The sequence below is a fragment of the Bos grunniens genome, chromosome 23 (genome assembly GCF_055505025.1).
Source record: "Bos grunniens cultivar Pamir isolate PY7600 chromosome 23, Bosgru_T2T1.0, whole genome shotgun sequence".
NCBI classification, from domain to species: Eukaryota; Metazoa; Chordata; class Mammalia; order Artiodactyla; family Bovidae; genus Bos; species Bos grunniens.
In genome coordinates this window covers 32743605-32766696 of record NC_141187.1, presented here as the reverse complement: position 1 = coordinate 32766696, position 23092 = coordinate 32743605, and the positions used below count along the sequence as shown (strand labels likewise).

At 40.0% G+C, this 23092-nt stretch overlaps 2 protein-coding genes across 10 annotated transcripts in view; one reads left to right on the top strand and one right to left on the bottom strand.

Annotated features, from left to right (window-relative positions):
• ZNF391 (zinc finger protein 391) overlaps window positions 1-5472 on the top strand; it is a 25603-nt gene extending 20131 nt beyond the window's left edge. For 3 of the 5 annotated variants that reach the window (XR_015152265.1, XR_015152266.1, XR_015152267.1), the window contains exon 4: window positions 5160-5472. The gene's annotated coding sequence lies outside the window, so the exon portion shown is untranslated. Of the gene's footprint in view, window positions 1-3239; window positions 3498-5159 lie in introns of all 5 variants that reach the window. The other 2 variants (XR_015152263.1, XR_015152264.1) reach the window with 2 other exon arrangements.
• On the bottom strand, window positions 1895-23092 carry ZNF184 (zinc finger protein 184). Of its 5 annotated transcripts, none has more exons than XM_086369750.1 (6): window positions 22610-23092; window positions 22252-22390; window positions 13136-13203; window positions 9655-9781; window positions 8997-9092; window positions 1895-5338 (listed from the first exon to the last, which is right to left on the bottom strand). In XM_086369750.1, exons 2-6 carry the CDS (start codon window positions 22256-22258, stop codon window positions 3378-3380), a joined length of 2259 nt encoding a protein of 752 aa, XP_086225876.1. In that variant the 5' UTR covers window positions 22259-22390; window positions 22610-23092; the 3' UTR covers window positions 1895-3377. The 5 variants fall into 5 exon arrangements, with proteins under 5 accessions (XP_086225876.1, XP_086225873.1, XP_086225877.1 ...); XM_086369747.1 differs by having other exon boundaries at window positions 22950-23092; XM_086369751.1 differs by having other exon boundaries at window positions 23054-23092.

Genomic DNA, 23092 nt, shown 5'->3' with positions numbered 1-23092 from the left:
AGTCAAGAAACTTATGGAAAATAATTCATCCTAAGGGAAATGAAGGTGGATATGTTCCAGGTATCAAAAGCAGAGTGCCAATAGCTCAGGTCAAGGATGATTTTGAGTACCACATGCTGTCTCATGTTGTACAATCATCTTTCCTAGCTGCTTGAACTGTAGAGAGATCAAGTAAAAATTTTCAAAGTGCTCTTTCTTCAGCAATCTCTATTACTCCCGAAAGGCAAACAGGGAGGCATCTCGACTTTTTAACATAGCTCTTTAAGCCCCCCTGAGCTCATATCACAGTATTCACAGGCCCTGTGTCCCTCCATTTTCTCTGTCCCTTCCTAGTTTCATTTCCTTCTCTCCAGCCTGGATGCTATAATTTACCTAGGGACTTGGGCCATGATTATGATCATGTTGAAGTATTGACCTCTCCCTGCCCCCATCCTTTTAATGTACTTCCCCTTCTTAACCTTCAACCAGTTAATCAATTATAAATACTTAGTGCCCAGTATTTGAGGTAGTAAGCCTAGGGGGTGGTGCCTCCTTCCACCGTCTTTCTTCTTCCTCTTTACTGTAAAATTAGGAGGCCCAGGTTCTGTGGTTACTGTGTATTCTTGATTCAAAATGTTCCCAAATTATCAAATCCACTAGAAGATTTAGTTATGTTCTCTCCTGTTTTAACAATCATACCATTTATACTGTTTCAAGGTCAACCTTTCCATTTGTATACTGAAGCTCATTGCATCTAGTCTCTAAAGGCTCAACCTAGGACACTGAGACATCCAAAGATACATATGAAAATTAGTATTAGATTTTTTGGGTAAATAATAGGGAATCTTTTGCTTCATAAAGAACTACTGGCTTTTTTAGTTATTTCTGAGATCCTTTTATTTTTGAGCAGCTTCAGTGGCTGTGAAGCCTCTAAGATAAGCTGAATCCCTCTTCTCCTTTTCTGGACTAATTATAACTTCAAGGAAGAAATTATGACTTCTAACTTCAAAATCTCCCCTTTAGATTTTAATTTTGCTCTACTCTTTTGCGTATGATGTTAAGGAAGTAATGTTAGTGTTATAGTTGGTGTTTATGGCATATAAATGACAAAATTAAGAAAAAAGTTTGAAACTTAAAATTACTCACTCTGCTCTTAAAATAGGAGTAAGGAGGGAAGGTTAAGTACATGGCTAAGGGACAGATCAGGTGACAAAGGACCAAACCTTAGTTTACCACAGTGTATAAGTAGATTGGTATCTCTGAGAAACAGCAGTAATTGCAAATTCACCCACTTTGAGAAAACTGGGATAGCTAGTAGAGAGTTGTGAGATCGTGTTAAGTTCTAGAACCACACTGCCTATCCCTTCTCTAGGCCTGTATTGTCTGGGAGTGGTTAGCACACATCCAGTCTGAGAATATAAAGGCATGAAAGATCAGATTTGTTTTTAATAAAAGAATTAAGTTAGGCAGTGATCACACATTCCCAGTGCTCTGAGTTTGACCTGACCATTATCTATGAAGAGATCAAATTAATGGAACAAAGTAAGGTCTTCCAAGGTTAGTGAGAAATTCCCAAATAAATTCTGTTCCCTCATATGGGAATCAGTGTGGCAAAAGAACAGAGTCTTCTTGTTCATTTCAGACAAACTCTGGTATTTTCTATTTTGGGATCTCCTTTAAAACAGGAGGACCCTTCACCTGGATATAGAAACTTCATCTCCTCATGCTGTGGGAGTGGCTCAGGTTCCAACCAAAGTGTATCCTATAACCTGAGATCCATTCCTCTCTGCCAGCATCTACCTCTCTGCTGTGGGATTAAAAAAAACTCCTATATAAGGGAAGCCTTGAGAAATGAAGAAATACCAAGATGACATTTCTTCAAGGATGTTTCAAAACAACAACAGAAAAAAGTCCCGAGATTTAAATGGCTACTTTATTTCCTGAATTCTGTTCTTCACTGCCTGGCATCTTCATTTAAGGAGGTGACAAAAATCTGATGCAGGTCACTGGCATTATATAAGCAAAAATAACTGGATTTTTTTCACTTGAAGTGAGCTATAGCACTCACTCCCCCAAACTTCCTTTGTGGGAAGAGTCTGGAACCCCTTTATATAAACAATGATCAATTTCAGTGCTACATTTTGTTCTTAGAGCTCCCCATTCTCAAGGACAGGCTAGGAAATTGTCAATTGCTCCTAAAAGAGGTGACTACTTAATCAGACTGTATCTGGAGAAAATATGAGGGCCAATCTCTTTATGGCTAAATTCACATTTATTTCAGGCTCAAATGTTATTTTGACCAGGGTTGTCACAAATGGCCATGCAGCCTATGGGCCACCCATCTTCAGGGGTGTCACTCACTGTCATCTGCTTATGATATCAGGTGGCCAAGGAAAAGCAAATAAAATGACTATTATTTTATACAGCCATTTAATTTCTGCACTTTGGTAAGGAAACAAATTGACCTTACCTCTCAGAGTTTGAGAAATCAATTTACAAAACAAACTAACAGTCAAAATTACATTATGTGTATGCAATAGCTACCTGTGAGCTTCTAGGAGTAGCTACAAGAAGGTACTAAGGGAGTGAGTACTGAAATCCAGTTTTTCTTTCCAGGGTACATATTAGGAGTTTAAAAAAGATACTCAAGCCTGGACCCTACTCCCTGAGCCAATTAGTCACTGGGGGTGGAGTCTTGGCCAACAGAATTTTATAGTTACTGAAGTGATTTCACTATGTAACTAGGGTTAAATAGCACAGGTGTAAGCTGTAGTAGAGGGTCTATGTAGTTGTGATAAACTTCTAGGATGTTAAAACATACTAGAAGAGAAAATAATAGGAAGGTTTAATACTTGTACTGACTTAAGTGAGCCATTATATGCTCCTGAATTGTTAATTTGAGGGTATTTTACAATTCTTTTTATTAGGAATCAGTTACTTAAAGAACTTGAATGTGTTAGAACAGGAGCATAACCGACCTCCAGTCTACTTGCTGAAACATAAATGCTTTCTATTAGCAAAACATGCATAAATACATATACTCTAGAAGCAACAAAGCAAAATGCTGATGTATAATAATCCTATTCAAGAATATATTGTAAACATACAAAACTGAATAAATGACCTTTGAAATGACCTACTCCAAATCCCTCAGTTCACAGAGGAAACTGAAGCTTAAAATGGCTGAATTTGCCAATGTCACAAAATTGCTTAACAACATAATCGGATTATTTCAGCCCAATGCACTTTCTATTCCACAGCACAACAGTGAAAAGTAGAAGTATTTTCAGCAGTTTCTCAATCCAGCCTGATTCTTCTGTGTTGAACAAAAGGACAAACCAGAGTAAATGTATCCCCGAATAAATGCATCCCCTATGTTTAGGATGATCCTAGAAGAGTCATATGCCAGGGTGCAGTCTCTGATGTTTGTTGAGAGCAGAACGGTATCTGAAGGCTTTTCCACAATCATTACATCCAAAAGGCTTCTCTGCTGAATGAATCCTCTGATGCTGAATGAGGTAAGTGCTCTGGCTGAAAGTCTTCCTGCATTCATTACAGTTGTAAGGTTTCTCTCCAGTATGAGTATTCTGATGTTCAGTCAGATGAGTGCTCCGGCTAAAGGTTTTGTCACATTCATTGCACTTATAGGGCTTCTCTCCAGTGTGAATTCGTTGATGCTGTGCCAGATGGGAGCTCTGGCTAAAGGCCTTTTCACACTTATTACAATGGTAGGGTTTTTCTTCTGTGTGTGTTTTTTGATGTTGAGCAAGAGATGAACAATGTCGAAAGGCTTTGCCACACTCGGCACACTCATAAGGCTTTGCTCCCGTGTGAATTCTCTTATGCTGTGTAAGGTGTATGTTCTGGTTGAAGGCTCGCCCACATTCATTACACTTGTAAGGTCTTTCTCCAGTATGTATTTTCCTATGCTGAATAAGGGATGAGCCGTAACTGAAGGTTTTCCCACATTCATGACACTGATAGGGTTTCTCACCAGTATGAATCCTTTCATGTTTAGCAAGAGATGAACTTCGAATAAAGGCCTTCCCACATTCCTTACATTCATAAGCTTTCTCTTGGGTATGAGTTTTCTGATGTTGATTAAGGTTTGAGAGATAACTGAAAGCCTTTCCACATTCACTGCATTCAAAAGGCTTTTCTCTGGTGTGAATTCTCCGATGTTGAGTAAGGGATGAGCAGTAACTGAAGGCCTTTCCACATTCATTGCATTTGTAAGGTTTTTCTCCAGTATGAATTTTGAGATGTTGAGCAAGGGATGACCAATAACTAAAGGATTTCCCACACTCAGCACAATCATAAGGTTTCTCCCCAGTATGTGTTTTCTGATGCTGAGTGAGGTTTGAGTGCTGACTGAAGGCTTTACCACATTCATTGCACTCATATGGTTTTTCCCCAGTATGAATCATATGATGACGAATAAACGTTGAGGGTCCATTGAAAGCCTTTCCACATTCATTACATTTATAGGTTTTCTCTCCAGTATGGATTTTTTGATGTTGAGTAAGGTGTGTGCTCCTGGTAAATGTTTTATCACATTCATCGCATTTAAAAGGTTTTTCTCCTGTATGGATTTTCTGATGTTCCATGAAGTGGCCTCTCTGGCTAAAGGCTTTTCCACACTCATTACAAGTATATGGTTTCTCACCAGTGTGTATTCTCTGATGCTGAACAAGGTGGGTTCTCTGACTAAAAGCTTTCCCACATTCATCACACTTATAGGGTTTTTCTCCAGTGTGAATTCTTTGATGTTGAGTAAGAGATGGACCCTCAATGAAGCCTTTCCCGCACTGATCACATTTATATGGTTTATCTCCAGTATGAATTCTTTGATGGTTTATAAGGTTTTCACTCCGGCTGAAGGCTTTTTCACATTCATTACATTTGTAGGGTTTTTCTCCAGTATGCGTTCTCTGATGGCGAATAAGAGCTGAACAATAAGTAAAAGCTTTTCCACATTCATTGCACTTACAAGACTTCTCTTTTTTAACTGGGTTTAAATTCTGTTTGACATTTGTTTTAGTAGAGGTCTGTTTTGGAGATATTTGTTTGTGTGTTAAAAGGTCTAAACTCACACTGATGCTTTTTTCAAAGTCATTATTTACATGTGCTTGCTCCAAAGTTGGTATGGTCTTTTCAGTTATTTTTATTTCCCTTGGCAGTGTCTGTTTGTTTGCCTGCTGCCTCTCTGGACTGCCTTTGGATTCACAAGTTTCTAAGAAGTTGGTGCTCCAAGGATCATCCCTTTTGTGCTTTTCTGCTACTGCCCCTGGAGACGGCTCTTCTCCAGAAATGTCCAGCTCTGAGGCTGTTATGCTATTTTCTGGTCTTGTCACCCAGTCTGAAAGAAAAAGAAAATGTCAGCATACTCTGAATCGAGGGAAAAAAAACAAATACAACAACAAAAGTGTTACTGTGGGGATGACCTAATGAAACTAAAAATAAAGCCCTCAGGGAATTCTGAGAACTTTCAAATACAGCCCTATTTTTTGGGGAGACATTTGGAAAGAGGTAAGGAGAATGATAAATAAAATATGAGAGCAGCAAGAGACTGCCTAATTTAATTTCACAGATAATCTCTACCAGGAAGGGAACTTCATTTAAGGTGACAGTAAATTTAGAAAGTGACCACAGACATAGCTAAGTAGACAAGATGGACTGGATCTAAAAAGGGCAGTCTGAACAGGGATTCCTTGCCAGTGAACAACAAAACAAAAATCTAAGAAGCATGATTTCAAGATAAGACAAACAGAAGATATGACTTGGGCTCCATGGTTTATAGCCTAGAGAACTGAAGGAGTAGCTGTATCACTGCTAGAAATGAGAAAGTTGTAAATAGTAAAGAAAATAATTTAGGTGGAGGAAGATGACAACGTCAACCCTAGGCATTTTGAGAATAAGAGAAAAGGAGGACTAGACGATAATGGTGTTTGAGGGGATGGAAGATGCCAAAAGTAGCAGAATAACTAAAATGTTCAAATATAGGATAGAAACTATTAGCTCAAAAAAGGAAGGAAAAGAATAGCTAAAGATGTAAGAATGTATGTGAAAAAAGAACAGTGATAAGGAAAGATTCTTGAGTGTGTTTAGTATAATGGATGAATAAAATATACTAATGAAAGAAAGCAGTTTTCAGCAAACAAGCAAAAGAATATAAAAAACCAGAAAAGTACATAATCAGGAAGTAGAGTTACACTATTATGCTGTCTGCTGTGGGATAGTTTATCTTGTGTCAAGACAAGAAAGACGACAGGGTAGTCAGTGTTGGCAGATCTAGTAAAGAAAAAAAGGCTGTATTTAAAACAGCATTTCTTTGGTTCCACTGGTAACAGGAAGGTACAGCAGACCCCCAGCAAACCCTGAATCACCTGTGCTACCAGCCCAGCTGTGATCATCACCATTATCACTGTAGCATGAGGAGCAGGGCAGGGAGCCAGAGCTGCCTACCATCCCCTCCATACCTGGAACCATGGGTAATGGTGTAGCACCTACCAGCATGTAGAAGGGCAGGCAGCCTCTTAACAGCAATATTTCTCTAGCAGGGACAAGAAGATTAATGCAAAACAAGTTTTGGGGGGAACAACCAATCAATATAAGAAATGGATATGTTTCCCACAACAAAACTGACACTAAGAAGGATATATTTGTATAGTGAGTGAAAGGTACTCAGTCGTGTCTGACTCTTTGCGACCCCATGGACTAAACAGTCCATGGAATTCTCCAGGCCAGAATACTGAAGTGGATAGCCTTTCCCTTCTCCGGGGGATCCTCCCAACCCAGGGATCAAACCCAGGTCTCCCACATTCCAGGCGGATTCTTTATGAGCTGAACCACAAGGGAACTACTACTTGTACAGTGAAAGTGAAGTCGCTCAGTCATGTCTGTTTCTTTGTGACCCCATGGACGGTAACCTACCAGGCTCCGCGGTCCACGGGATTTTCCAGGCAAGAGTACTGGAGTGGGCTGCCATTTCCTTCTCCAGGGGATCTTCCCAACCCAGGGATCAAACCCGGGTCTCCTGTATTGCAGACAGATACTTTACCATCTGAGCCACTAGGGAAGCCCTTGTTGTTGTTATCTACTTGTACAGTAGATAACCATAAAAATTATCTCCTGGAAGTACTTCACAGGGAAGGATATGGAGACCATAGAGTCATATGCTGTTAAAGGCAAAAAGAGTGTAGAAGTGACTGATCTTGAGCCAGGTTAGAGTTCCAGATGAAAGCAATAAACATGCAACAAACTGACCAATATTATCCACATTGTCATACTGTCCATGCACTAACCAAGAGAGTAACCAGAGTATCAGGAGTGGGTTTATGAATGAAAGATTGGAGAAAATTCCAGAAGGCCAGACTGAACAGTACCACTCCTACTGCAGGAAGCAATTTTCACTTTACTATACAGTATGCAAAATCAACGGGCAATGACCACAGTATATTCTGACATCCTGTGCCTGGAGAGATAATAGAGGGTGCTGACATTCAGGCTGCAAAAGAACAAGATAGACTAGCAAGACAAAATGTGTGTGTGTGTGTGTGTGTGTGTATACACAGATAGATAGGTAAATATATATATATTACCTAAATATATAAATATATATATATATATATATATATATATCTCTCTCACAATCCGGCAGGGGCCAAGTCACCAAGACAGCCTAGAGAAGATGGTAATAAAGAAGACAGGAAAATGATGCAGACAAGGGCTTGGGCCAGTGGCCACCTCATTGTTAACTTTCCAAAAGTTAACAAACTGTAAACATAAGTTAATAAAGCTCTTATTTTTAAAAAATTAGTTTTTCAAGTTGTGTTCCATGAAACCATCTTTTAAAAGCAAGATTTTAAAGGTGCAGTATAAAAAAAACAAACCAGAATCATGGTTAGGAGGATGGGGGAGAGAAATGTTACATTCTATGCAACTCTTAGAAATTCATAATTCTCGACTATGTAAAAGAAAAAAAAAATCTCTAAGTGGTTCTCCAATAAGAAACCTGCTAAAGGACTTCCCTGGTGGCACAATGGATAAGAATCCACCTGCTTATACAGGGGACATGGGTTGGCTCCCTGGTCTGGGAAGATCCCACATGCTATGAACCAAGTAAGCCCATGTGACACAACTACTGAGCCCATGCTCCAGAGTCCACAAGCCAACACCGCAATGGTGGTCTGCAACAAAGACCCTGCACAGCCAAAAAAAAAGAGAATGAAACCTGCTAAAATTTAGCTAATTCAGCACTTCCCAAATTTGAACACTGCATGCTTTTTTTCTCCCCATAAAAAAGGACCCCCATGTCTACCTCATTACTTTTGAAGATATATTCCTTACCTAAAGTGTCTTAGTTTCTATATTTTTTCAGGGTCAGATCTTTGAAGAGGTCTCTCTGTGCAATTTAAGAATCAAGGTTTAGAAGAAAGTTATTCATAATGTCAAGGACAAGACAATACTGTGTAGGATAAGAAGCTACACAATGAGATTAAGGCAGGACTAGGTATGAAAAAAAATGATGTCTACAGGTATGGAACTCACTTTCGCAGAGTTTGGCTGGGAAAGCAAAAAGGCAGACCGGATGGTGGCCAGATAGATTAACAGCGTTGAGTAAAAGTATCTGGAATTTAGGTACCTATTTCTGTTTGAAGGTTATGGGAATGGAGCCTAGAGATCCAAAAAGAAAACTTTAAGGACTGAAAAGTACTAATAATTATAAGACTTGGGTCCCAAAGGAGGTTGGGAAAGGATAGAATCCAGATTCCATGTCAAGAAGTTGCTTTTAGAAAAGAGCAGGAAGGACACGTCCTCTGAAAGGAGCATAAAAATGTATACGTGTTCACATGTTGAGACATTTGGTGTTTTGACAACACATAAGAAAGTACAAATGCCTTCCCAACAGACACTTTAAGGAGAAGCAAGTACATTTACATTTCAGGTGTAAAATCCTCTCATCAGGCTGGTGGTCAGAGTTAATAACATTCATCTGCTGGGTACCCACTACTTACCTCCAGGGGTCCCTACTGGGATGCTGGGCTCCACAATCCACGGCTCTGTCCCTTGCTCTAACTGGGAAATCACATCAGGTTTGGAAACTTGGAGTCCTATGCATTGGAATAAAAAAAAAAAAGTTACCTTTCTGCAGTGAGAGAAAAGTGCCTTCTCAGAGTTCATTCTCATCGCTTTGTCTTTAGAGGAAAGGAGAGGTGGACAAATCAGATGGAAGGAAGACATATACAAAGCTTTGATGTTATACGTTCCCAAATGTGGTATAACTTGGGAACTGATCTGGCTTTAGAAAAATTATTAGTTTGTCCTTCTACTTACTAGAGAGTGAAAGTGAAAGCCACTCAGTCGTGTCCGACTCTTTGTGACCCCATGGACTATACAGTCAATGGAATTCTCCAGGCCAGAATACTGGAGTAGGTAGCCTTTCCCTTCTCCAGGGGATCTTCCTAACCCAGGGATCAAACCCAGGTCTCCCGCATTGTAGGCAGATTCTTTACCAACTGAACTATGAAGGAAGGCTACTAGAGAGCAGAAACCTTTTCAAAACCTTTCAAAGAAGTTTTTGGTTCCTTAACTGAAAGGAAAAAACTCACCTAAGTACATGAGTTCCCTCCTCCTCCACACCTCCAGATATTAACTCAGAAAAGTCATCCTTACCTATAGAGACCAGATGTGTATAATTCTCCAATGTCACATCCCTGAATAAACCTCTCTGTACGGGATCCAGCTGTTTCCATTCTTCCTGGGTAAAGTCCACTATCACATCCTTGAAGGTCACTGATTCCTAGAAGACCAGACATATTTCTGCTTAGCCATAAAGCATTTACCTCAGAAAGGGGCAAATTTAGCTATACTGATAGAAGTAAGGGAAGTTCTGGGCTATCTGAAAAATGATTTTGATAATTCCTCCTTTGCAAAATGAATATAAAAACAGAACCTGACTCGTGGGATTACTGAAAGAATTAAATAAGAAATGTTTGCTATCAAATGCTTAATTTAGGGTCTAGCAAGTGCTCAGTCAATGTTGACTGCTGTTGTATTGATCTTCATAATTATCATCATTATCATCTCTGTGTTTCAAGATATCTGAAGTATCAAGAGTAAACCTACTAACATCAATAATATGTTTTACTACTATAAGTGCAAGAACAGCCAAAAATGTGTTTGAAAGAATCTGGGGAGGAGACTTACCCTACCACATTTCAAAATATACTAAATAACATAGTAAAGTATACTGAAAGGTAAAACATACTGGCCTAGTATGGAATAAAACTCAATGAAAAACAGACAACGCAAAAATACAGCTTTGTTTATAAGAACTAAATGGGATTAAGCAACTTTCAAATTAGCTTTGAGATGGTGGATTAGTCACTAAATGGTGTCATAACAAATAACTGTCTATTTGAGAAAAAAATAAAGTGAGTTCCCTACTTCATGACATCACAAAAATATCTGCTGGATTGGACATTAAATTTTAAAGAAAAAGCAAAAATAAGATAATAGAATAAAAGACACAAAAATACTTTCATAAGCTTGATATGTGGAAGGCAAAAATTATGAGAGAGATTGCCAGATAGAACTACATAAAATGTAAAGCTTCTGTAAAAAACCATAAACAAAATGCAACATTCCGAGCTCCTGCAAATAGCAAAATGGATGAAAGATTAACAACCTACAACAATAACAAAAAAAGGCCAGCAACCCACACAGGCAATTCATCTATGGCCTTAAAACCATGAAAACATGCTCCATTCCAAGAAAAACATAATAAAACAATGAGATATCAGATTAGGGAACACGGCTGAAAGTGCTCATGTATATTATGGTGGGAACAGAACACTAATGCAATCTATATAGGGGCAGTCTGCCAGGATCTATCAAAACTTTAAATGCATATATCATTCAATCCAAGTTTGTAGCTTGTAGGAATTTATTCTCTAGAAACACCCTGGGATGCAAAAACATATATAAAAATATCCTTGCAACATTGTTTGTGAGGAAAAAAAGTAAACTTAAATGTCCATTAATAGGACAGAGGTTAAAGAATACATGGTACATCCATACCAAAGCAGTTCATGTAGACATTTTAAAAATAAAGTGTATCAAAAAATAAAGTGTCTCTATATGCACTGATTAGGAAATGTATGTCATACTAAAAATGGCATACATGGTATTACACCATTTTTATTTTTATGAATAGGAAAGTTTGTATGTTAATGCACAGAGAAAAAGCTAAAAGAATACACTATGAAATATTATCAGTGCAACTCTAGTGGGACTCAGAGGCAATGCAGGGGAACTTCCTGAGCAAATGAGTTAATTTTGTTTTAAAACAGATAAATTATTGGGACTTATATCCATGACAGAGCAACTGGACTAGCTTTCCCAGTGTAAACAACTATAAAACTCTGCAATATAACTGAAACAAGAGTTTTAGTACTTTGAACAGCAGACAGAACAGAACTGTGATCCTGAGAAAAGGGAGAAAATCACACAAGCTCCTCAGATCCTTCAGTTTCCTGCCTGGAAGCATCTCCAGACTGCAGAGCAGGGAGCAGAACCTGAGCAAGGCACAGTGGTCTTCCTGAACTAAAGAGACACAGGTGGCAGCTCAGGATTACAAAGGCAAGGGATTTGCATGATAGATACTAGAGACAAGGGAGATGCACAGAGGAGGAGCTCCAAAAATCTGGTGTAAATACAATCTTCACAGGCAATGACAAGCTACCAATATGACACAACTGAACCCAGAGTTAAGATGATATGAGCAATCAGCTCCCACAAACAGTCCCAGTGTACCTTAGTAGCAGGACAAGTTTAGCCTGTGAGGAAAGCGTTAAAGCAGCAAGTCCAGTTTGCTCAATCTTTGCTAATTTCCAGGGACACTTGGATCCATGTTTCTGAACCTTAAACAAGCTCTGAAAATGAATGTTTATAGTCAATGACTGACGAAGTTATTGTGTGCCTGGAATACTGGGGCAGGATGTACCAGACTGTCAGCATTATTTAAAGTATACGTGAAGATTTATGATGCACATGTGGTGCCCAGTTTGAGGCCTGCACCACGACTAGTTAACAGCCACAAGGGAGCACACACTGATGTGATCAGCTCCCTTTTAAGAACTCTGGACTGAGAGACTCAAGCAGACTTCCTCGATGAGAGACATTTCTCATGTCTCTGTGGACAACAGCAACAGAGAAAGTACAGCCAGATTTCTTTGGAGCCTTATGAGTATCTTTTTCCTTCTGATCCTACTGTGTATCCTTTGTGGTCATGATCTCCATTCCTGAGTTATGCTGCTGGGGTGGGTGAATCATCCTAGCAAATCACTGAAGTAAATGGTGGTCATAGGGACCCTGAAAACACAGCCCAATAGTAAGACTGCACTAGATCAGCCCTGGCAAAGCTTACAATGCAAAAACAAATCTTAAAAAGATCAAGCTGTGGCCCTGATGGGATTAACAGGATTGGATTTACCCTCCTGCATTAAATAACCAAAAAATTCCAGACAAAATGTATGAAACAAGTTTCCAAGGCACTGAATTTCAGATAACAAAGAACAGTGATCTCCATGAATCAGGAAACAAATGAAGCGAGCCCTACAACTGCTCCAGCTTACTGCTTTGAGCTTCCAGGCAGGGGTGCAGGGAAGGGGAATTCAAGAGCCACCCTGCAGATTCTCTGAACTGACAAGATAATGCTGAGTTTGAGGAAGTCAAGGTGACTAGAGTTCACAGGACAGAGTACTATATGGAAGGGAGTTACACAAGAAAGCAGCAATGAGAACTGCACAAACTCTCCTAAACTCTCTAGACTACATAGATTTTTGTTGCTTCTCCATTTTCCATGGTACTCACTTCACCTTTTTAAGATTTATATTTTTGTAGCAGTCATTTGGTCTATTCAGGTAAAATATCAAGTTTTGCTCTCTCATTGCTGGCACATGGCAAGATGTAAGTAAGAAGTGAGTGATGAATATATTAGTCAAGCTGGAGAGGCAGAGTTAGGAAGAAAGTGGTTGGCAAATGGGAGCCCACAATGAATTGCCAACATTGGTTCTTAGATAAACACACATCACACCAAAATAATACACAATTCCTCTCTAAGGACTGAAATGTAAAGGAAATCTCAACTTACCTGAAAACTAGCTGATGGGAGTAAAGTATGCCTCCCTTGGAAAAGGGCAGACTCTGGAGCAGACAGATCTAGTGGAGGGAAAAGAAACTACAATGAATCCTGTTCAAGTTAGCTGTAAAATCCACTTATTTTTTCTACACGAAAACAGCAGGAATTATACCATTTCCTTCTAAAAACAAAAAACAAAAACACAAGGTAACTGCTGACTAAGACCCTTGTACTTTCATCAGTAGACTTAGGAAGTAAAGAATTACTTTACTTTAAGATTCAATTTTGCCCCTACATACTCACAGTCACTTTCATCATACAACTTAATCCATATTCTTCATTAAGTGAGGCAAAATATTTCTGCTGCCTTCTGACAATGTACATGTATAAAGGGAATTTCCCTTTAACATCCTTTTAACATGTATCCACTGTGGCAGTCTGGATGGGAGTTTGGTGAAGAATGGATACAATCCCTTTATAGATGTACATATTCTCTGCTACATATAAAATTAACAATCAGATTACTTTCCAAAAGTCTTCCCCTTACCCTTTGAAACTTTGATATTAATACCAATTAAATATCACAATGACATATACTTAGCTACATTACCTACCCACCAGAGTGTCTAAAATTCAATAGACATGGTCAGTACTAACTACTGGCAAGAATACAGAGATTAGAACTTCTGTACATTGCTGTGGGGGTAAATATTTACCAATCATAAGAAAAACTGTTTGTCAGTATATATGAAAGATATACATATACCTGTCCTATGATTCCACAATTCCACTCCTATGCATATACCCAGAGAAATGAGGGGTTATGTCCACCAAAAGACTTGTACAAGATTGTTTATAGAAGGTTTACTTATAATATGCCCAAATCAGAAAGAATCCAAATGGCTTTCAGCAGAATGGATAAACTGTGGTATATTCATACAACAGAATAGTATTCCAAAATATAAAAGGATGCTTTACCTAACAACATGGATATACCTCATAAACAATATTGAGCAAAATAAGACAAACACAAAAGAATACATACTGCTGCTGCTGCTAAGTCGCTTCAGTTGTGTCCGACTCTGTGTGACACCATAGATGGCAGCCACCAGGCTCCCCTGTCCCTGGGATTCTCCAGGCAAGAACACTGGAGTGGGTTGCCATTTCCTTCTCCAATGCATGAAAGTGAAAAGTGAAAGTGAAGTCTCTCAGCCGTGTCCAACTCTTAGCGACCCCATGGACTGCAGCCCACCAGGCTCCTCTGTCCATGGGATTTTCCAGGCAAGAGTACTGGAGTGGGGTGCCATTGCCTTCTCTGATAAAAGGATGCTTTACCTAACAACATGGATATATCTCATAAACAATATTGAGCAAAATAAGACAAAAGAATACATACAATATGAGTACATTTGCAGGCATACCTCATTTTATTGTGCTTCACTTTATTTGCACTTCTTAGACACTGGGTTTTTTAAATTTTTCTTTTTACAAATTGAAGGCCTGTGGCAATCCCATTTTGAGCTAGTCTATTGGCACCATTTTTTTCCAACACATTTTCTCACTTCATGTCTGTGTGTCACATTTTAGTAATTTTCAACAATATTTCAAACTTTTTGTTATTACTGTATTTTTTATGGTGATCTGTGACCAGTAATTTTTCATGCTACTACTATAACTTCCTAAAGGTTGAGATGATGTTTAGCATTTTTTAGCAATTACCTATTTTTTTTGCATTAGGTATATACATTTTTTTACACATAGTGCTTTTTGTACACTTAGACAAAAATATAGTACAAACATAACTTTTTTATATGCGCTAGGAAACCAAGAAACTCATGGGATTCAGTTTATTTCAATACACAATTTATTACAGTGGCTAGAACTAAACCCATAATATCTCTGAAGTGTGCCTGTATATTAAATTAAAAAACTTAGAACAGTGGTTACCTCTAGAGGGCTACTGACTGACAGGCACACAAGAGAGACTGCTGGGGCAATAGAAATATTCCATATCTTAGTGTGGGTGGTAGTTACACTGTGTATAATATATAAAAATTAATTAAGTGGTATGCTCAAGATTCATGCACTTAATGTAGTAACTTAAACATCAATAAACAAAATGAAAACAAACTTTGCTCTTAGGAGGTCTATTCAGAGTAATGGCTGACATGAAAGTCCAATTCTCAAGAAGGAGAGGAAGCAATAAAAGCAACTGTTATTCCAGACTTCATTTTGACAGTATGGAAAAGACATTTTGTAAAAGAAATCTTGACGAAAAAAAAAAAATGAAGATTTTCTTCATGGAAGTTTTTAACAGTAAGAGGAAATGTTGTACACAGACAGATATGTAACCCCCCCCCCAAAAAAGTGAGATAACATCAAACTAAAAAGCAAAAGAGACAATTTGTAAAATAAAAGGGCAACCTGTGGAATGGTAGAAAATTTGCAAATCATGTATCTAGTAAGTGGTCAGTATCCAGAATATGTAAGGAACTCATACAAATCAACAGCCAAAAAACCCAAATGATCCAATTTAAAAATGGGCAGAGAACCTTAATAGTTATTTTTCCAAAGAAGACATACAAATGGCCAATGTATATTAAAAGGTCCTTGATATCACTAAACATCAGGGAAATGCAAATCAAAACCACAATGAGATATCACCTCAGAGATGTTAGAATGAATATTATCACAAACACAAGAGATAAATGTTGGTGAGCATGTGGAGAAAAAGGAACCTTTGTTCACTGTTGGTGGGAATGTACATTGGCATGGCCGCTATGGAAATATAAATATATACCATATTTTCTTTATCCATTTATCCACTGATGGGCACTAAGGCTGCTTTCATGTCTTGACTAGTATAAATAATGCTGCAATGAATACAGGTTGCAGATATCTCTTTGAGATAGTGATTTCATTTCCTCTGGATACACAGCCAGAAATGGGATTGCTGGATTATATGGTAGTTCTATTTTTAATTTCTTAAGGAATCTCTGCCCGCCCTGGGGAGGCCAGGCCTGTGTGGAAACTATAAATTGGACACTGCTTACCCCGGGAGCCTGCAAAGGGGCCGTCCACCCTCCTGTCCAGAGGTTTTCGTGCCTCCAGTGAGGCTTCTTTGGTCCACCAAGGGATTGGTTCAAATTCCAGCCCTACCACCAACAGCTACCCCACGTCCGAGGCCAGGAGTGGCAGCTGAGAGTGCCAGGCTGCGACGGTGCAGGAGCGGCCTAAAGGAGCTACCCCACGCCCGAGGCCAGGGGCAGTGGCCTAGAGGAGCTACCCCACACCCAAGGCCAGGGGCAGTGGCCGGGAGGAGCTACCCCACGCCAGAGGTCAGGGGAGGCAGCCAAGAGGAGCAACCCCACGTCCAAGGAGCGGTGGCTGCGGGGGCGCAAGAGGGCCGAGAGGAGCTACTCCACGTTCAAGGTCAGGAGGGGCGGTGGTGAGGAGATACCCCTCGTCCAAGGTAAGAGAAACCCAGGTAAGATGGTAGGTGTGGCAAGAGGGCATCAGAGGGCAGACACACTGAAACCATAATCACAGAAAACTAGTCAACCAAATCACACGGGCCACAGCCTTGTCTAACTCAATGAAACTAAGCCATGCCCTGTGGGGCCACCCAAGATGGGCGGGTCATGGTGGAGAGATCTGACAGAATGTGGTCCACTGGAGAAGGGAATGGCAAACCACTTCAGTATTCTTGTTTTGAGAACCCCATGAACAGTATGAAAAGGCAAAATGATAGGATACTGAAAGAGGAACTCCCCAGGTGGGTAGGTACCCAATATGCTACAGGAGATCAGTGGAGAAATAACTCCAGAAAGAATGAAGGGATGGAGCCAAAGCAAAAACAATACCCAGTTGTGGATGTGACTGGTGATAGAAGCAAGGTCCGATGCTGTAAAGAGCAATATTGCACAGGAACCTAGAATGTTAGGTCCATGAATCAATGCAAATTGGAAGTGGTCAAACAGGAGATGGCAAGCGTGAACGTCGACATTCTAGGAATCAGCAAACTAAAATAGACTGAATGGGTGAATTTAACTCAGATGACCATTATATCTACTACTGTGGGCAGGAATCTCTTAGAAGAAATGGAGTAGCCATCATGGTCAACAAAAGAGTCTGAAATGCAGCACTTGGATGCAATCTCAAAAACGACAGAATGATCTCTGTTCGTTTCCAAGGCAAACCATTCGATATCACAGTAATCCAAGTCTATGCCCCAACCAGAAATGCTGAAGAAGCTGAAGTTGAATGGTGCTATGAAGACCTACAAGACCTTTTAGAACTAACACCCAAAAAAGATGTCCTTTTCATTATAGGGGACTGGAATGCAAAAGTAGGAAATCAAGAAACACCTGGAGTAACAGGCAAATTTGGCCTTGGAATACGGAATGAAGCAGGGCAAAGGCTAATAGAGTTTTGCCAAGAGAATGCACTGGTCGTAGCAAACACCCTCTTCCAACAACACAAGAGAAGACTCTATACATGGACATCACCAGATAGTCAACACCGAAATCAGACTGATTATATTCTTTGCAGCCAAAGATGGAGAAGCTCTATACAGTCAGCAAAAACAAGACCAGGAGCTGACTGTGGCTCAGATCATGAACTTCTTATTGCCAAATTCAGACTTAAATTGAAAAAAGTAGGGAAAACCACTAGACGATTCAGGTATGACCTAAATCAAATCCCTTATGATTATACAGTGGAAGTGAGAAATAGATTTAAGGGACTAGATCTGATAGATAGGGTGCCTGATGAACTATGGACAGAGGGAGGTTCGTGACATTGTACAGAAGATAGGGATCAAGACCATCCCCATGGAAAAGAAATGCAAAAAAGCAAAATGGCTGTCTGGGGAGGCCATACAAATAGCTGTGAAAAGAAGAGAAGTGAAAAGCAAAGGAGAAAAGGAAAGATGTAAGCATCTGAATGCAGAGTTCCAAAGAACAGTCAGGAGAGATAAGAAAGCCTTCCTCAGCGATCAATGCAAAGAAATAGAGGAAAACAACAGAATGGGAAAGACTAGAGATCTCTTCAAGAAAATTAGAGATACCAAGGGAACATTTCATGCAAAGATGGGCTCAATAAAGGACAGAAATGGTATGGACCTAACAGAAGCAGAAGATATTAAGAAGAGGTGGCAAGAATACCCAAAAGAACTGTACAAAAAAGATCTTCACGACCCAGATAATCACGATGGTATGATCACTCACCTAGAGCCAGACATGCTGGAATGTGAAAAGCATCATTCCAGGCTTTAGAAGCATCAAAGTCCTTAGAAAGCATCACTACGAACAAAGCTAGTGGAGGTGATGGAATTCTAGTTGAGCTATTTTCAAATCCTGAAAGATGATGCTGTGAAAATGCTGCACTCAATATGCAGCAAATTTGGAAAACTCAGCAGTGGCCACAGGACTGGAAAAGATTCCAATCCCAAAGAAAGGCAATGCTGAAGAATGCTCAAACTACTGCACAACTGTACTCACCTCACATGCTAGTAAAGTAATGCTCAAAATTCTCCAAGCCAGGCTTCAGCAATACATGAACTGTGAACTTCCTGATGTTCAAGCTGGTTTTAGAAAAGGCAGAGGAACCAGAGATCAAATTGCCAACATCCGCTGGATCATAGAAAAAGCAAGAGAGTTCCAGAAAAACATCTATTTCTGCTTTATTGACTATGCCAAAGCCTTTGTGTGGATCACGATCAACTGTGGAAAATTCTGAAAGAGATGGGAATACCAGACCACCTGACCTGCCTCTTGAGAAATGTGTATGCAGGTCAGGAAGCAACAGTTAGAACTGGACATGGAACAACAGACTGGTTCCAAATAGGAAAAGGAGTACGTCAAGGCTGTATATTGTCACCCTGCTTATTTAACTTATATGCAGAGTACATCATGAGAAACGCTGGACTGGAAGAAACACAAGCTGGAATCAAGATTGCCGAGAGAAATATCAATAACCTCAGATATGCAGATGACACCACCCTTATGGCAGAAATTTGAAGAGAAACTCAAAAGCCTCTTGATGAAAGTGAAAGAGGAGAGTGAAAAAGTTGGCTTAAAAAGCAACATTCAGAAAACTAAGATCATGGCATCTGGTCCCATCACTTCATGGCAAATAGATGGGGAAACAGTGGAAACAGTGGCAGACTTTATTTTTTTGGGCTCCAAAATCACTGCAGATGGTGACTGCAGCCATGAAATTAAAAGACGCTTACTCCTTGGAAGGAAAGTTATGACCAACCTAGAGAGCATATTGAAAAGCAGAGACATTACTTTGCCAACAAAGGTCTGTCTAGTCAAGGCTATGGTTTTTCCAGTGGTCATGTATGGATGTGAAAGTTGGACTGTGAAGAAGGCTGAGCACCGAAGAATTGATGCTTTTGAACTGTGGTGTTGGAGAAGACTCTTGAGAGTCCCTTGGACTGCAAGGAGATCCAACCAGTCCATTCTGAAGGAGATCAGCCCTGGGATTTCTTTGGAAGGAATGATGCTAAAGCTGAAACTCCAGTACTTTGGCCACCTCATGCGAAGAGTTGACTCATTGGACAAGACTCTGGTGCTGGGAGGGATTGGGGGCAGGAGGAGAAGGGGACGACAGAGGATGAGATGGCTGGATGGCATCACTGACTCGATGGACATGAGTTTGAATGAACTCCGGGAGTTGGTGATGGACAGGGAGGCCTGGCCTGCTGCGATTCATGGGGTCACAAAGAGTCGGACACAACTGAGCGACTGAACTGAGCTGAACTGAAGGAATCTCTGTATGGTTTTTTACAGTTGGTACACTAATATACATTCCCACTAACAGTGAGAATATACACATATACAATGCAATACTACTCAGCCATAAAATGGAAGAAAATTCTCTCATTTGGGACAACATGGATGGAAGGCACTATGCTAAGTGAAATAAGAAAGAGGAAGACAAATATTGCATGATCGTATAAGTGGAATCTAAAAAGGCAGAACACAGAAAGAAACAGTAGAATGATGGTTTCCAGGAGCTAGAGAGTGGGGGATATAGGGAGATTTTGAATAAAGGGTATAAATTTTCAGTTACAAATAAGCTCTGATGATCTAATGTACAGCATGGTAATTATAGTTACCAATACTGTATTATACACTTATAAGTTGCTAACAGAATAAATCTTAAATATCCTCATCTCACACACACACACAGAGAGAAAGGCAAATATACGTGGTGATAGATGTGGTTAACTAACCTTATTGTGGTAATCATTTTGCAATACATAGGTGGATCAAGTCATCCCATTGGATAACTTAAACTTACACAATGTCAGGATCAATTATAAAGCTGGAAATAAAGCTGGAAAAAAAAATTCCTCAGCAATGCTTTGCAGCTTTCAGTGTACACATCTTGCATGTTTTTGTTGGTTTCTATTCTTCTTTCATATTTTGGAGGCTATGGAATTTGTATTTTTATTTCCAATTGTTCATTGGCAATAGAATGAAGGGCAATTGATTTTTTCATTAAACTTTTTGTTTTGAGATAACTGTAGATACACACACAGTTGTAAGAAATAAAACAGAGATTCTTCGTATCTTTAGGAAAAAAGAGCTGAGGACAAATGTAAGGTATAGCTCAAACCTAAGTAAATAATACAAATAATGTTAAGATTTTTAGTGATATTAAACAGATCCAAGAAAAAGGACTGTATGATAGCAGTTGAAGTGAAGTGAAGTCACTCAGTCATGTCCAACTCTTTGTGACCCCATGTACTGTAGCCTACCAGGCTCCTGAGTCCGTGGAATTTTCCAAGCAAGAGTACTAGAGTGGGTTGCCATTTCCTTCTCCCTAGGATCTTCCCAACCCAGGGATTGAACCTGGGTCTCCTGCATTGCAGGCAGCCGCTTTACCATCTGAGCCACCAGGGAAGCAGTTAGGTTAAACCAAATGACTGCATAGCCATACCTAAAGAATGTAAAGACAATGACAACATAGAAAGAAGTCTAGAGTCACATATCACAGGGCTCTGTCCTTACCCATAACGGTGGAAAAAACAGTTAAAATACTGAAAAACCAACTTAATATTAATTACTGATTACTCTGACAAGCTAAAATACTTGGCCAAAAAAATTGAACAATCATAATAAATAAATATGAAGTCCTGACATTGAGAATAAAAAGCAATTCTATTATACAAGGATGATGTAAATCTAGTTAACAGCAGTTCATGTAAAAAAAAAAAAGACCTAGGACTAATAGCATAATAGCACTGATTTTTAAAAAGCAAATACAATGATACTGAACAGCAAAAATAGCCAAATCAAAAGAAATAGTACATCGCACTTTAAGATGTTTTTCAAAGTACCTCTAAATGACTATGTGTAGTCTTATACAGTGTATTTTAAGAAGCATGCTGTCATGTGGTAGAGTTTTTAGAGAAGAGGTCTAGACAGAACTGAAGCAACCTAGCACGCACACTAGGTATATCATATGGAGACCCATCAAAGGAACTGAGGCTATTTTACTTAGAAAAGAGAGAGAATTTGTGAGTAGGAGTTGGAAACAGCTGAATTCACGTATCTGAAGGGCAGCAGTGTTAAACAGAGAACAGTCTCTTGCTTTGGAAGACTAAGAACTAAGATCAACACAGAAGTTACAAGGAAAGGCACTTCTACCTAATAGAAGGAACTAAAAAAAGAAAAAGCCAACAAGGGAATAGTCTGCACTCAAAATGGAGTTTAATACCTCCAAAGACTTAACAGATATTAAGGCATAGACTTAACAGATGGCTAACACCCAGGGGTATTTCAGAACTGATTCTTGCACTTGAAGGGATGACTACGAAGATTTTTTCTCACTGTAAGATTATCATTCTAATTTTTACTAAATCCAAGTCATGTGAGGATCACAGACATTCTGAATCATTACTCCTTTTCACTCCCCAATCCCAAAGCCAGGCAGAATTAACTTTTCCTCCAAGTCCCTCCCTATGATGTAATTGTTTCTTTTCTCCATCCTCATATATATAAGGCTCCTTTCTTTCACCTCTTCCAGCTCTGTCAAGTATTTAATCCTCAGGTCAGGACGTTTCTTTTGCCATCATTATCCCACTCTCCCCCCCGCCAAGTCATCCCTACTACCTTCCATCTCAGGCGCACATCTCGTTCCTCTTGGGAATCTGGACACCAGGGTTTCCCAAGCAGCGTATCTGGGTCCTCTTTCTGGAGCCCAGATGTCCAGCAGGAGTCTGAACCCTTATACACGCTGAAGTTGGTTGCCCTAAAAGACACAAGATGGGGGTCAGCGGCAACCGTTACAAAATCACATCTTAAAAGAGTTTTGCACAGTGGTCAAGAGATCCTTGAAAAAGAGAAATGCCCAGAGAGAGCATTAAAGAGGCAAGTGGCACTCCCGCCGCCGAACAAAAACAGAATGGAGATCGAGTACGCAGGTTTGGCCGCAGATTAAAAAAAAAAAAAAAAAAACCCTGGCGCCTACCCTAGAATCCGGCTAGAGGCGCCCATTTACTCGAACGGTTACCTCAGTGCACACTTGCGGGCTCACACCCCCGCGGGCTCAAAAAGACACACCTGTTGCGGAGCAGAAAAGCTGGAAGGTGGACAAACAGGGCGGGGCCCGGCTCTAGGCCTTCCTCCTAGGCCTGAACAAAAGAACAAAGCCCTCCCAGAGATCGGGGCGGAACAGCCCCCACACTGAAAGAGGCGAGGGGCGCCCTCTTCGAGGACTCCCCAGCTCCCTCCCTCAGAGGCCGCTCCTAGCCTAGAGTGAGAGAGGTGACGTCACGCGGCCGGAGGGCTGCCGGTTGCCATAGTGATACCTGGGCTTCCCTCTAGAGCGATTCTCACACTCCAATCCCGGGTCTGGAAGCTCTGGGTCAATCACCAAACCTAGCGAAGGGAGCCGAAGCAGCTGGACTTTTACCTCGGCCAACCTCTTTTCATGCCTACAGCCGGTTTCAAC

Coding starts and splice junctions, on each gene's coding strand:
- ZNF184 (XM_086369750.1), bottom strand. Junction 9,093..9,654: donor TACACATCTGGTCTCTATAG/GTAAGGATGACT, acceptor TCCAATGCATAG/GACTCCAAGTTTCCAAACCT. Junction 5,339..8,996: donor CCCAGTAGGGACCCCTGGAG/GTAAGTAGTGGG, acceptor TTTTTCTTTCAG/ACTGGGTGACAAGACCAGAA.